A 16,762-nucleotide genomic window follows, 5' to 3' on the forward strand; every position below is an offset into this window, starting at 1 on the left:
ACTTTTTATTCTGAAGATTATAATAATTGATACTTAAAATAATTAACAACTAGCATATTTTTAAAATGTGAATATCTCTGAAAACTGTTAAAAATAAGTCTATAAATTATTTACTAACTTGCCTACTTTAGGAGGATGAAGGTAATAACTATTAAAGAAATGAAAACTTTCCCTTCTTGAGTTTTGTACATACTGAAGAATTTATGAATGCTCTTCTGATTCAGCTAATTTTTATTGAGCAGTTACTATTTTCCAGTATATTTCTCTGGGGCATGCTGATGAAGAGGAAAATGAATATTCTGGCCTTTGAAGTGATTAAATGTATTGCATTTAAAACCATTTTGTGTATGTGGGGTTTTTTTTTAAGATTTTGTGTGTTTATTTTTAGAAAGAAGGAGAAAGAAAGAGAAACATTGATGTGTGAGAGATACATCAATCAGTTGCCTCTTGCACATCCCTAACTGGGGACCTGGCCAGCAACACAGGCATGTGCCCTGATTAGGGAATTGAACCACCAACCTTTCCATTCTCAGGCCAGTGCTCAATCCACTGAGCCATACCAGCCAGGGCGGTTTTGTGTTTCATTCATCTGTCCATGTGTTGTCTTCCCCACAGATTGGGGCCTCTTTTGGGGTGAAACGTTTTTATGTCTTGGAATTTATATGTTGTCTGGCAAAAGTAATTTTCTTAATAATGTTTATAAAATAAAATAAGGAATGAATGTGTCAGTGGTCAGCTGTTACCAGTTTGGCTATCAGCATATAAAAAACTACAGTTGCCCTGACTGGTGTAGCTCAGTGGATTGAGCACAGGCTGCGAACCAGAGGGTCGCTGCTTTGATTTCTAGTAAGGGCACATGTCTGGGTTGTGGGCCAGGTCCCCAGCGGGGGTCATGTGAGAGGCAAATTGATGTTTCTCTCCCTCTCTTTCTCCCTCCTTTCCCCTCTCTCTAAAAATAAATTTTAAAATCTTAAAAAAAAAAGAAAAATAAATTAAAAATAAAAAACTACAGTTAACTTTTGTGAGGCTTAGTAAGTAATTTTTATACATTAGCAGTCAGAGTCATTTGTTTAATGCATGAAATTGATGGGGTCAGTGAGTCAGTTTGTTCATAGACATTAGCCTTGATGAATTTGAATTGCGTATAATCAGAGCTCGAGTTCAAGTTTAACATGTCATTTTTTTTCTAAAGGTAGTGCAAGATATTTAGAATAGCTGTTATTCGTAAGATTTTCTTTTGATCACTATCCCACAGTGGTCAATTAGGGATAGATAGTCCTAATCTCAAATTGTACATACACACACACCTTTTCTTCATGTAGTTTTCCTTACTGAAAGAGAAAAGTAGAAAATAGGACACACACATATTCTATTTTCACTTTTAATATAACTTTGTGAGCATATGCACCCAACTCTTGGAACAAGTTTAGTTACTGTTTTATCTTTTGTTTTCTTTCTGTTTTTCACTTTTGTTATCAATTTGAAGTTTTATAATAGCATTAGATTTAATCTGTGAGGATATCTAAGGAAATATCATAGGTGCTAATGTACCTATAGTATCCCCGACAAATGTAATAGTTTAACATTTGCTAATATAATCAGAAATTGTCAGCTGGGAATCTTAAAGCAATTTTATGTTTACAAGTCTAAGAAGGATAAATCATATAAATATAACAGTTTTTAGTGTAGGTCTTTTAATATAGAGCTTCTATATTAATAATACACTGTCTGAGCTAATTTACTATTGTTTAGTACTTGCTATACATTTTGAATGATACAAATGTGCTTCAAATTAGTTTGATTCCCACTGTTTCAGTTAAGAAAAAGGAAAACCTTTAAAACAATGTCCCATTATCTATAAGAATATTATAGATATATTATTTATTGACTCCTTTTGCTTCTTTAATGCTTTTGTTTCCCCAGTTTAATCCCTGGTCATTAATTCAACAGACACTTATTGATCACTACTCCATGCCACTTATACAACTGAAGACAGAGAAGAATAACATTCACTCCCTGTCCTTGATGCCAGTATTGTAACGAAAAATGGAAACATGGCTTTGTACAAGAGGCCATTGCATAGCCCAAGTATATTACTTGCTTACAACCATATTTAAATAATTTGACATTAGGTCTTGTTAATTGCGAGGATGTTTCTGGACCTGGGACTTAGTTTTGGTGGTTTTAATATGTTGTTAACATTGTAATTTCCTGAAGAGGGTAGGGCCGATGATGGTAAATTTTCTTCTGAGTCATAGATGATTCCTCATTGGTTATTCTTAGACTGCTAGTAACCTAATTAATAGATGCCTGCTGCCACTTTTTACATTTCAAATGCCTTTATTATATGCAGTTTTTATTCCAAATTAAACACAAGTTAGTGCTTTGTGATGTTCTGAGTTTTTCAGTTCACCATGCCATAGAAGAGTTGTTCATGAATTCGAAACTGAGGAAATGGCAAGTGTATATTTTGTTAAGCCAGTGATTAGATTTTTATAGAGAATGAATGTCTCTTATTTGGAAGCTGAAAATAGACATGAATAGTAAAACTATATATAAAATAATACCCAAAACAACTTTCTTGGAGCATTTCATTTCAATAGATATTTATTCTGCACCATATATTATTTGTGTCAGGTATTCTGCTGAGAAATGGACATTCGGCGGTAAGACTCAAACCTTCCTGTCAAGTAACTGAATCTAATAGTGGTTTTTTCTTGCGCTTGTGTTAGGATAACTGTTACATCACACAGCTTGATGATGAGGAATGCTGGCTTTGGCGCTGCTGTGTATGGAACAGATCATTATGGTATCACTTGCTGGTTGTGTCCTCTCATTTAATTAATTCAAGTCCTCTGATTTTCAGTTTCCTCATCCATAAATTGAGAATATTAATGCCTACCTCTTAGTTGTTGAAAGGATTAGATAATTTCTATACAGTCATTTAATTAATAAGCCCAGTAAAAATATGGAAAAGTGATACACAGAAAAGTAATTTCTGTGCATATTTTTCTATGCATCTTTGCATATTTTTCCTATGAAACTGACCTTGCCTATTGAGAGATGGCAGTTTGAAAGATATATTTGCATTTTTCTTTGAAGGTGATGTTAAATTCAACAAATGTATGTAAGTCCTTTGTTCCTCTCATTCACCCTCCCTGCCGCCTTGCTAACATAGTCAAGGCCCAGCCTTTTATCCCTTAACTTTATATGGAATTGTGAATAAGTATACCAATTGTCCTGCTTTACTTTGTCTACTGGAAAGGAATGTGGAATCTGTTCATTTTGTGTAGGCCAACTCAGTAGCCACCAGATAGACTTGATACCCTGTGTTCACGTCAGACCAATGACCTTGAGTTGACAGTCTCTTCTGGCTCATTAATAGTCTCCTGAGGAGTTCAGTTTTTAAATTCACTATGCATTTGTCACACAAAGTCTGGAAATACCTGTCTTGCAGGAGTGTGAAGATTCTAGGCATACTGTTATTTTTTAAGTGTGATAATATGCATTGCAACTGTATGCTATTTTTATTTTTATTTTTTAAATTATTTTATTGTTCAATTACAGTTGTCTGCATTTTCCCCCCACGCTATTTTTATTTTAATTAGGAATTTTCCTAGGGAAATACATGCTTTTAAATGTTTCTGCTTAATTTCCTTTTGAAGATTTCATATGCCAAGTGTTTGTGGGTGTCAAATCTATGATTCTGATTTGATTTGGGGGGTAACTTTATTCTAACTTTAACACTTACTCTGCTTTGTAGTACTCTGCTTTGTTTAGTGTTGTAGTTGTGTTAATGTTCCAAGAAGCAGATGGCAAAATGGGACTAGATATGCAAGAGATTATTAGGGGAGACACCTGTAGTGGATAAAGGGTAGACCCTTCAGACAGCAGTGCAGGAAGAGAAAGGAAAGGTAGGATTGGGTAGGATTAACATCAGACAGCAGCATATTTCTGAGAAAGTTTCAGTCAGGCTGATAGTGAGTCTTTGAGGCAGTTTCCCTTTAGAAGAATCCCTTATTGGGCCCTTGCTGGTGTGGCTCAGTGGATTGAGCACTGGCCTGTGAACCAAAGGGGCACAGGTTCGATTCTCAGTCAGGACACATGCCTGGGTTGTGGGCCAGGTCCCCAGTAGGGGGCATATGAGAGGCAACCACACACTGATGTTTCTCTCCCTCCCTTTCTCCTTCCTCCTTCTCCTCTCTCTAAAAATAAATAAAATCTTAAAGAAGAAGAAGAAAAAGAATCCCTTATTTGGCAGGAATGGCTAGGTTGTAGTACCGCTGTCATGCTCAGTCATTGGCTGGGAGCATCCCAAGGAAAGCATGACCTGGGGATCACCCCTGAGGACGTAAAGGTGTAGCATATGGAGGTTGTGAGTCAGCTGTGCTCTCTACAGCAGATTCGAAAGGAAATCTGAGGTGGGCAACTCCATGATGGCCAGGTTACTAACATTAGGAACTATGGGACAGGTGCACCTATATTGTTTTATTTAATCATATCACCAATTCTGTAAGGTGTCAGTCGTGCACAAATGGAGACATTGAAAGGTTAAATAACATCACTTACTAGCAAGTGATAGATCCAGAATTCTAACTTGGCAGGATTCTGACATCAGAGTATCTCAAGCATTTAAACACCTGTACCATAGTGACTATTTGCATACAGTAAAAAATCATGCCAAAACTTTAAGACTTAACTACATATTTTTTAACAAAGTTTCGTGAATCTGCCCTGGGTGGTGTGGCTCAGTGGACTGAGTGCTGGCCTGCAAACCAAGGGGTTGCAGGTGCTGTTCCCAGTCAGGGCACATGCCTGGGTTGTGGGCTGGGTCCCTGGTGGGGGGTGCTCGAGAGGCAACTGCACATTGATGTTTCTCTCCCTCTCTTCTTCCTCCCTTCCCCGCTCTCTAAAAATAAATAAATCTTAAAAAAAAAAGTTTCATGAATCTAAAACTGTCTAATTATCTTTTGCCATAATAGTTTTCTAAAGATCAATTTGTTTTCACTAAGGTATATGTGTTCAAAACTTGTGGCTTTTCTGTCTGAATTTTGGTGCATGTCTTCACTTGTCAAAAAAAAGATACATTATGCCAGTTCCACCCCTTCCCCCTTTTTTCCCAATATATTGAAGTTGTACTACAGCTCTCTAGCTACAGTAAGCAATTCTCCAAGGATGAAGAGAGAAAATGTACATACACAGAGGAATTTCTTTTCCAGAGCTAAAATTGACATTTTATAAATAATTTCCGTGTTGCAAACTTGAGACTAGGAAATCACAGCGATTCAGTGATATGCGTTTGGCATGAGTCAGTTTTAGTTCTTAGTGCTTTTCATTGGAAATGGCATAAAAAGTAAGATTTCTTTGAATTTTTTATGCTGTGGGCTTGCAAGAGACATAAGATGCTTTTCTCTTATAGATGTCTGGCAGTGCATGACAGCAGAAGTAACAACATGGTCACAAACCCCAGCAGTACTTCCCAGGTCACGTGAACCCTTAATTTTTAAAGACTCTGGAAATAGCCTAAGCAGTTGATAACAGGTCATTTCTAGGTGATAAAGGATATTTGATATGGAGTGTTGCTTTTCTTTCCACACTTAGCATTTTTATAGTCATTGAGAGACTCAATTTTATATGGTGGTGGGTTTATATGATTTTAAATATGTAACTTAACTGGTAACTGAATTGTAACTCTCTTTCCCTTTTTTGATGTTTGACTTTGATTTTGAGGCCTTAAAACTTTTTTTCAAGCTTTTAAAAAAGTTATTCTAGTTCATTTTACATGCAAACACCTCCCATAGTCATTGACCTCAATATAAGTACAACTGGAAATGCCAAAAGCAGCAGCTACTGTTAAAAAAAAGGAGAGGGGAGCCTTGGCTGATAAAGCTCAGTGGATTGAGCACCAGCCTGTGAACCAAAGGGTCGCTGGTTCGATTCCCAGTCAGGGCACATGCCTGGGTTGCAGGCCAGGTCCCCAGTAGGGGGTGTGAGAGGCAACCACACATTGATATTTATCTCCCTCCCTTTCTCCCTCCCTTCCTCTAAAAATAAATTTAAAAAATCTTTTTATAAAAAGAGAGTATTTTGAATTATACTAACTATTGCCAGAAGTGCTTATGCATTTTTCTTTCAAACACCTTTGTATTAAACTAATTTTAAGACCTTTGCTTCCTTTGTATGTAAAAATTGGGAACTATAGATTGCTGCTTTACAAATTAGTTTAGTCTTTCAGTGACCTAACAGTTGATATGAAAACATGAATTTAAAAATAAATAGCATATTGGATAAACTGTACTATAGTCATGAAAGAAGCCAAAAAAATGGATTAAGCTGAATTCAGTAATAATTAGTTTTGAGTCCTAAACCATATTCATTATGTAATTGAAATGATAGGTCCTTGACCCCTGGGTGTGCTAGAAATAAATATGGAACACAGTATTGTTTTTAAAACTATTTTGCTTTTATAAGCTAAGACAGATGTACAAAAAAGATGTAGTTTTTATTTTGTATTGGCAGCTTCCAAATATTTAGTATCTATTTCCAAGAGTTGCAATTAGTAAAGCAACCATGGTACTGAAATCTGCACATCCCACAAGCTAATTATATTTGCAAGGTCAGAGTGAATACATATTTTCAGAAAAATAAAGGGTTATATAAATATGTGTCTTCTACTTGGCTGTTATATCACAGTTTGTTGATCTGGAATATAATGTGTACAATTCACAAATTTGTCTGATAACAGAAAGTGGTGTGTGATTGTGTTTATTTTACTAACCAGTATATTCACAGCAATCACTTCCAAATATCTCTCCAGTAAAGATGTGTTAATTACAAAACAGACAAGGTCTTCTATTATATTAAAGCTACTAACAAGAAGACAGCAGGAATCACACATGTAAATAGCATCATCAACCCCTATTTTAGTCCTCTGTTTTGATCTGTGAGTTGCGCATAGACCAAAGGTGCTATTAAAGACTGAGTGTATGAAATAGGCAGCATTATATGAACAAAATTTATTCAACAAGAAAACAGACCTTTAACATGAATTTAACAAGCCTGAGAAATTATAAACTATCATATGCTGCAGATTCATGCAGTGATAATAAACAAAAAAGGAAAGTAAGAGGTTTCCCTAAGCTAGCCAAACTGCTAATGGTTGTGTTATAAGCTGTCTACTGTTGCAGTGACCTCTGAAAAGTCTCAAGGCACTTGTACCAGAAAAAATTAAATGATCAGGCTGGTGAATAGAGATTCAGTGTAGTGTGTAGGACTTCAGCATGGAAGGGAATTACAAAAACATTGTATTCCTGAAAATAGTCATACTTTAGCTTGCAAGTTTTTATTACATATATGAAGTAGTTTTTGTGTAAGTTTTTGGCTAAGTTACTGTTTGGATTTGTAAGACATAAACTGAACTGATTTAATGTACATATACTTTAAAACAAACTCTTTAGAAAATTCATATAGCCGCAAAAATGGATTATTTCCCCTGTCCCCCTCATACCTTAATTAATCTGTGGGGGTTCTTGGCTCGGTATATTGTATGTAAGATTTCCATTCTTAACCCTGGAGTGACCACTTTGCTTGTCTTTCTATTGCTTCATGTTGTAAACACATAAACGTGGACAAGTGCCTTCAGCTTGTACACACCTCCACGTGCTCACTAGGGCTTTTTCTTGAATCTTACCGTGGCATAATTAACACCTTCTTTACCCATTGCTCATTAGTGTACTGGACATTAATGAGTCTATTTTGATAGGTTGCTCTAAAGAAGAAACCTACTTACTCTCATAGTGCAAAAAGCAATTATAAAATTTTACAGAAATTAAAATGTAGACTATATTGCCACATTTATACTTTTATTGCGTACTAAATCTAATTTTGGTCTGCAGGTTGTTGAACATGTTAGTTTCCTCAAGACAGTTGCTATAGTGATGGCCCCAAATTCCTTTCATCCTAGTGTATTCATTTTCTGTTGGCTATCTATCATATTGCTGCTCAGGAATGGCCTATCTAGACATGTCATTCACATAAGCCATCATTTATTAGTTGAACAGTATATTAAATTCTTGAATTTCCTCCTAAGTTTTAAATAGAATTTAAAAATTTTATTCAGATTTGTTTTCAGCTGATCATGCTATCTACTTAGCTGGTATTTTTATTTCCTTTTCATGAAGTTTCACACCTGCTTATATCATTCCAGGGAAATTTTACAGAAATTTATGCATGTAAAGTAGCTGTCTTCTGTTTTAGTTTGAAAGTGTTCAATATAAAAAAAAGTCTATAGGCATTTTGTTGTGATATGTAATGGAATTTTCATGGTTTTGTAGAATTGGGTTTTTTTTTTTTCCCTACAAATGATTTTACTGAAACCTTAAGCTGGAATCAAAGTATTCTAAATAAACAATTGCACCACAATGATGTTTTGCTCTTAAATATTTTTACCACTAATAGTAAGGGTAGCAATTCTTAATTCTGTATTTATTTAAGTTGTACATCTATCTATCAAAATGCTCACTTTTCTTTTGTCTAAATTTTAATTTAATTTTATGTGCTTTTTAGTAGAAAATGTTAGAAAATTTTAAACAACTGTTTTAAAGTATTTATTATAATGTCTGACATTGATACCTATTTCTATTAATGCTTTATGAGAAAACATGATTAGAAAATTTTTTAAGTATAAGGAAGAGGTCTAAACCTAGGCCATATTTATTTATATATAAATGTGAAATTTAAGTCTGGAGTATAGTTATTGTGTAACAAGAAAAAGTAGTTTTCACAAACTATTAAATCATGTATGTTCTGAGGATACTTAATTTTGAGGCAAGAGGAATCTTTGGGGAAATTCAAACAGAAATAACGGCCACATTCAAAGTTGATTGTTTTAATTTTTTATTTCCAACCAGAGTGGGTAGGCCTTTGATTCACCTGTCATAATGATTTGATCTAAGTTTGTACCCTTTGGAACTCTTGACCCTTTGTGACAACCTTTAGGAAGGGTGATTTTTGTCTCCCTCCCTCCCTTCCTCCTCCCCTCCCTTCCTTCCTTCCTTCTAATCTTGTTCTTTAGCATATAATGTATAGTAATGCTTAATCACAAACAGATGTTTTGGCAGAGTGGATTGGATTAACTTGAATATAAATTTTATTTTAATCTCTTGGTATCCTCAAATAATAATTATACAAATGAGAACTGGTCTAGTTAGCAATAGCTTTTAAAACATTGATAAATCCCAGTTGCTTAACACCATTAAAAACAAATTTAGAAGTACTATATTATCTTGCTTTAAGTTTCTTTTTAGGTGATAAATGTATTGAGTTTATTCTCTCAGTAATTGATTTCACTCCCCTGAAAGAGGCATCTGTCATAAAGTCCTAGTGCTTTACTTAAAACTTCACAACATTTAAAAGCTTTAATGAGTTTTTTCAAATCGATGGTAATGAACAGAAAAAAGCTGTAAGAGAGTATGTGATTCTTGTTAAAACCCTTAATATATAAGAGCTAACATGACATTTTATCATGCAAGAATTTGAACTCTTCTTTGCACAAAGAGGATACGTATTGTTATTTCTTTACTGTGAGCCTAGGGCCATTTCATTCTGTACCATGGTCCTGGCTTAAAGCACAGATGACCTTGGTTTTCTTGTGTCGTGCCTCCTATTCTTGCCATGGGCTTGGATACTTAAGGCCATCAGACAAGGTATAAAGTCTTTTATAGTCACAAGAAATAAAAGGTATCTGACTAGAAGAAAATACGTCGAGCAAATACCTTGCTGGTTGTAATTTTGTTGTCATTTCAAGTACTGTGGTGGTATAATTGATGTGACAGGACTGGGCTTTAGTTGTGGTCCCTTAGCTTGTGCTCACTTACAGTTTTAGTTTCTCTTTGTCATTCATTTTGATTAGGTAAAATTTAGGTAACAAACATATGCACACTGATGAAGGCTGTTTGGTGTAAGTTTAGTAATAAAGTATTTCAATAATAAAGATGCAAAGTTAATATTTAATATTTTTCTTTACTGCTTCATGAAAATTGCAATAATTGGTGTCACCTTACATTACAAGATCGAGGGTGGTGTGCTGATGGCACAGTCAGCAGGAGGTGCTTTTTTATTAATATTATAATTAAATGATTTTCTGGAAATAGGCCAGAAACAGATGCAAGTTGATCATGCCTTGTCCACTGTTGGTTGGCATCATCACTTGCTTTTTTAAAAAGAATTGACCTGACACCTTGTTTTTACAGGTTGTTATTGATGCCTTCAGATTGATCAATGCTAATATGATGGTCCTAGGACATGAACCAAGACAAACCACCTCAAATCTGGGTCACTTAAATAAGCCATCTATCCAGGTAATGCCCGCATTTGATAATGTGTTAAAAACTGTGTTTTATATTTTAAAATCTGGTATGAATGGCCATTCTAAGATCTAAGATTCTACTTAGCATTTTAATTTGTTTACAATTAATTTTTTTGTGCTTTAAAAGGTTATGGAGATATTGATGCAAACGTTAGATTTGCTCGTATATGGGCTAGTTTTTAGTGTAGTCTTCAAACTTCCCTCATAGTTTGAGGATACTCTTTTGGGGAGCATAGTAGAGTCTTGCATGGTTAAAATTGGCAATAAAGGATCAATAGGAGTTTCAGGTGGAGTATGTTAAGTATCATTCTTAATTGGTAAGTAGACATTTCTCATAGCAACAAATAATAAGAAAATTGATGTAAACTTTAAGAAGTCCCCAGGAACAATTCCTAAATAGTACTTAAAGTTTTCTATTTTTTCTGTTTAATCTCCTTTAAAACAAATCCTACAAAACATCTATATATTACCTTTGATAAGAGATTATATGTTGTTTGAAGTGATGTCTACCACCTTTGTTCCAGTTATTCAGACACTTAATATCCTCCTGAGTGAGTAATGTTTTCTTTGTGTCATTCACATGCCTCATTGTTTTTCCACAAATCTTTATAGTGTGCAAAAATGATTTTAAATGTGCTTTTAAATGCACCACAACCTGTGTCTATGTAGTTAATTGCTTCTCTTAAGATTAATTAAAAAGACAGAAATACATGTTTGGTTACATAGAACACACAGACAAAGACTTTATAGCAGCTATTGCTGTTTCCCCTCTGAAACCTTGCTCTGTCGTACCATTGGCTTTGGGGAATTGTGGTTTTCATAGTTAACCATGGTTAAGCCTTTGTATACTTTAATAACTACTTTTATACATTTACTTTTGCAGCAGTCACTCATCTGAAATCTTCATCAGAATGAAATGTTCTGTTTCAAAGGATTTGTGTTGTGTTGTTTTGGGGGAAAAAATTATAAGTCAGGGAAAACTGCAAAGTATAATGAGTATGAAACAGGCTACCAATGTTTTTGATTGGTACAGACAAGCCCATGCTTGCATGTTCCAAGAGAATATATTATTGGACCTGTTTAGCCTGTGATAATGACCTTTCTTATGAACCCCCATAGCATCATACTACTTCGTTATTTTTATTTTTTTGCAAAAGGTTAAGTAGCATCTCACAGTGCAAGATCATTGTGATTACTGCATGGTATGTCTCTGACAGAAGTTTTTACTAATTGCAAGTCAACAGCCACCTGTTGCATATTTCATCTTTTACATTTAAACACTGCTTGTTGACCTTAAAAATTGAGTATAATCAATATTTTGAAATCTTTTTTTTTTCTATACTATCCACTTTGTATTTTTTTGGTCCTACCTTGTAGTCTGTAATATAAGGCAGACCTTGTAAAGCAGGTTCCAAACCCAATTTGAAAGGACCTGTGAATATAGTATATAACAGCTATAGCATCGTTAGGTTTTCTTATTTTAGTTTTTTTTTGCCTTCCAATTAAAATCTGTAAATATATTTATTTCACAGTTTATATAGCGCCCATCAGAATGACATCTATCTGGGTGCTTTACAGTATTAAGACAATTTTAATACTAAGACACTCAAATGGGATCAAGCCAAAAAGTGACAGAGCAAAGCTACGCCTTAAAACACTTTCTTAGTTTTGTAAGACAAACTACAAAGAAAGCAACCCAGAAGAACATGAAGTGAATGGAATTTTTAACTTCAGGATCAGAAGTTATACAGAAAGGCCATAGTTTTTATTTTAAATGAAAACTAGTTCGTGTTGAGATGGGTCTTGCTCCTAAATCAACTTGCAAGTAATGAGGATAGAAACCTGACAGTAACCACTCATGCTGCTGGTCACTATGCTTTTCTAACAGGTTTTTTTTTTTTTTTTTTTTGCTATTCTTCTAGTAATGCTGAACAATTATGATTTTATTGGACACTAGTATTTAATAACTTGACGGAAGTTCCTAATATGTTAAGAAAAAGACTATAAAATAAGATATGCATGTTGCAAATACATATTTTATAAACTGTGCCTACATATTTACACCAAAATGTTTGTATTACTTACCTTTGGTTGGAAGGATTTTTAAATTAAATTTCATGTTTTAAATAAGATAAGCCATTAATAATCCAGGTAGAGAGGGGAAAGAATAATGCTTATACTATAGGCATTTTTGTTAATATATGGGACTTCGTATTATTTTGTGAATACAGAAATATAAACAATTCAGTGGTGATTGATCGATTTTGACATTCATTTCACTGTGATGATTATTTATGTACTTGTTTTAAATTTGTCATATCAACAAAATTGTAAAGCTGTACTCTAACGATTAACTAGAGAGGCATAGAAATCATCTGAAAGTTAATCAACAGCATCTCAAAACTCCCCTTTGTCTAGTTCCTCCTCTAAACCATTCTTTGTCTAGCGTAGATAGCATCTTAGACTGGTGCTGAGTACCACCTAGGCAGAACTTTCTTCTTGCAAGGGTGGCAGGCTTTGAGCAAAGAAAACAAGGGTCAGGATATCCAAGAACCAAGTAAGCTAAGCACTGTAAGTAAATCTAAAATATTGTCCTACAAACAGTGCAATAAAAGGTGGCTAGCTTCCCAGGTCAGCCACCAAAAGCTTATTTAGCTCACAGTAGATACTATAAAATAGAAATATGATTTAAAACACTACTTCTGTGAGAAACTGTTGCAGATTTCAAATGGCCAATTAACGAATGAGCTTCTGGAACATATCCCACTTTAATGAAGAATTGCCTAAATTTTCCTAAATCCACCATATCTTTTTTAGGTGTAACTTAAAAAGTTAAGTAGTGGTTTTAAGAATTTTCTGGCTACATAACTTTCTCCTTTATCTGCCTGACATACTGTGGCATTTGCTAGTATATTGTGTTTAATTTACCATTTGACCCTTTCAAAAGGTTAGTCTCTTCCTTGATAAAACTGATCATGTATTTGGCATATGCTGCCACAATTTGTAACTCAATGTCAGCTAGACTGTTTTGTTTGAGAGAATCTATTATCTGTTACGCTAAAAGAGGATGTGGTTTCTGGGTTGTTTTAGAAGGAGGGGCCCACACATGGCGAATTTACCTAGGATTTGTGATAAATGCACGGCTGATACGCAGCAGGTGAGGAAGGGAAGTTGGAAGCCTGCTTGAGACTCATTTCATTTAAACTTATATTAGTTTTGTTATTATTCCTGCTAATCTTTCACACTGCCTGTGTTAGTTTTCCTACTTCTATCTAAATAATGTCGTTGAAAATCAAGTAGGTGGTACCTTCAAATACCAAACTTTGTATTTCAGTAGTACAGTTATCTCCAAAATGTGGATCTGTCTGGGGCACACTGACTGACTTCTGTAATTATTGGCTATAGCTGTTATGAACTATATGGCCACTATGTAGAATTATGTAGTTAGGACATTGCACAAAAGTACTTGGACGATGGAGCAGTTCGCACCTCAAATCTAATCTAAGCTCTACTCTCCAGGCAGGCTATATCTGTTTGGAGGACTGGGCACCTTTTTCTAATTCTTCCACCCAGCAGATAATTTCATAATTTGCATAAAGATGAGTACAGGTTACGATCTGTACAGTACAGCATTTCTATATACTACAATTTAATTCACTGTCCCTGATGATTATTAAAATGGATACGGATTCAATAGATACTCTCAGTACTTTAATTTTATATATCAACCATTTTAATATAGCAGATATTAGGTATATAAGTGGATTATTACAGTCTGTATTAAAATGTTTTATTGATGGAGTGATTTTTGCTAGCAAAGTAAGCTCTGCTTTGATTTATCCTGGTCCTTAAAGTTCAGAGGCTTATCCAGGAATTTCTTAAGATATATTATAGCATAGTATGGTAGGAAAAACCAAGGGCTTTGGAATCAGGACCTGGTTTCAAATCCCAGCTTTACTTTTTACTAAGTATAAAACAGAACAAATTCAGATTTGTGCCTTACTTTCCTCATCTGTCAAAATACAAACGGAACCAGCCTACTTACTAGGTTGTTGTGAAGATAGAAGACTTAACATACAAAGTAGATGCTAGGTGCTCAGCAGGTAGTCTCTTCTAACTCAACCCTATAACACCTACACTGTAAAAAATCTAATAATTAGACAGTGCGGCCGTTGTTTTGGTTAGCTTTACCTCTAGTTTCCTGAGAGTTAACCCCAAAGTCCTCTTTATTTTTATACTTGTAAATATGTCCAAGGTGTATTTCTATACTTTGTCTTAGTAAGCTGATAGAGGGTCCCTCAGAATACCATTCTGAACCTCACTTGAACTTTTTTGGCTACAGTTAAATATTTGAGCATTATGAATGGATTCCAGCACATGCAAGTTTATTGTAACTTAATAAAGCCATGCTGTTAACTTAAATTTTTATTTTGTTTTGCATGTTTGTCTTGGAGATCCAGGGCAGTGGGGATGAAATCTGGTTAGTGAGACTGGGCATGAGCTAAATAAACCCAGTAAGAGCAAACTCTACTTTCTTAATTTGGAGATATATGCAGACACAATTATTTGAATCTATGAGAACTGAATTAAGAAGGGAAATCCCAGATTAATGTTGTAAGTGAAGAAATATAAGTGTCATAGTATGGCTTTTTAAGCTTTAATTTTGAAATAACAAAGAGCCCCCTGTATATAAACTCAGGCTTATTGAATTATATACTTATAAATTGTGAATATTTAATTCATAATTTGGATTATGATGAAGTCACACCTCTCTCTGAGCAAGGCTACTGAAACTGTTGGGTTTGTGCTGCTCTGTATCATACTTTCAAGAATCTGTGAACCAGACCCTTAAACCTCATTCTGAACATGTAGCTGAGAGAAAAACATTAATTTAAATTATGTTTAAATTAAATTAAACATAATTTAATTTTTATTTAGGATAAAACACCTTTTTAAGAAGATAATAAAGGTATTGTCTACAGGTTATGTTAACAGTTTCAGACAGTTGTATTTTTAATAAATGAAAAATATTAATTTGTCCTTTTTCGAATCATTTATCTATATAGGCATTAATTCATGGACTAAACAGACATTATTACTCTATTACTATTAACTATCGGAAAAATGAACTGGAACAGAAGGTAAGTTTCCATTTTTATGTTAGAAAGGTAAAAAAATCTTATTCACACCATTTAAATTATGACCCAGTATATTTGATTTTTAATTGTTGTCCTATTTCATGGATGTGTTCCAAATATTTTTTTTATTACTGATGAATTGCAGCGTAAAAGAAAGGAATATTTTATTGGATATATTGGAAGACATTTTACCTTATTGGTAGGTGCTAAAGTAGGAAAGAAAGTAGTAAATAAACATTCTAATTTGGTTTTATGACAAATTATAAAAATCTTTTTCCTAATTATATGATTTTCCTGATTAATTTATCTTCTCAATAAAATGAACTTTTATAACTAAATTACTAAATAGTTTTCCACATTTGAAAGGGATAAATCATATTGTAATTGTGTACTACTTTTTAAAAAGTATGTGTACCTAGGGTAAATAAAGGTAAATCAAAAGAGAAATGCAATTTAGGGTTTTCAGATATTCAGAGCTGGATTTTTTTGTTTAATCTTTTTTTTTTTTTTTAAGATTTCATATATTTATTTTTAGAGTGGGGGAAGGGAGGGAAAAGAGAGAGAAACATCGATGCCAGAGAGAAACATTGACCAGTTGCCTGACATACACGCCCTGACCAGGGATGAACCCGCAACTCAGGCGTGTGCCCTGACGGAGAATTGAATAGGCGACCTTTTGCTTTGTGGGATAATGCTTTGTGGTCAGAGCTAGAGTGAGATGTTTTTCAAAATTTTTTATTTATTGATTTTAGAGAGTGGGGTGTTGGGGGGAGAAAGAAACATCTGTTTGTTGTTTCACTTACTTATGCATTCATTGGTTGATTCTTGTGTATGCCCTGACCAGAGATCGAACCCACAACCTTGGCATATTGGGGCAATGCTCTAACCAACTGAGCTACCCGGACAGGGCCAGAGGTAGATTATTATCCCTATTTATACCAGGCAACTTTCAAAATTAATTGCTTTTATTTTTTTGATATTTTATTTATTTAAAATATTTTTTTGTTGTTCTGTTACAGTTTTCCCAATTTTCCCCCCTTTGCCTGCCTCCACCCAGTAATTACCTTTAAAATTATGTAGCATCTTGGTGGATTATCATTCTTATATTTCTACTATTTTGGGGTTATTTCAGGTACAGTTTTTCTCTCCACTAATGTCAAAGGTTTAAATCTGCCTATTACTTTTTGAAATTTCAATCTGAACTGGTTTTTTTTTCCTCTTTACTATTAAAACTACTCATCCTTCAAATTAGCTTCTT

At 34.3% G+C, this 16,762-nt stretch overlaps 1 protein-coding gene across 1 annotated transcript in view; it reads left to right on the forward strand.

The window, feature by feature from the left end:
- Window positions 1-16,762, forward strand: part of PSMD14 (proteasome 26S subunit, non-ATPase 14) — a 93,050-nt gene that overhangs the window by 60,066 nt on the left and 16,222 nt on the right. The window contains exons 8-9 of the mRNA XM_024579834.4: window positions 10,251-10,358; window positions 15,433-15,507. Coding sequence (XP_024435602.1) covers window positions 10,251-10,358; window positions 15,433-15,507 — 183 coding nt within the window. The remainder of the gene's footprint in view (window positions 1-10,250; window positions 10,359-15,432; window positions 15,508-16,762) is intronic.

The sequence above is a fragment of the Desmodus rotundus genome, chromosome 2 (assembly GCF_022682495.2).
Source record: "Desmodus rotundus isolate HL8 chromosome 2, HLdesRot8A.1, whole genome shotgun sequence".
Classification (NCBI taxonomy): domain Eukaryota; kingdom Metazoa; phylum Chordata; class Mammalia; order Chiroptera; family Phyllostomidae; genus Desmodus; species Desmodus rotundus.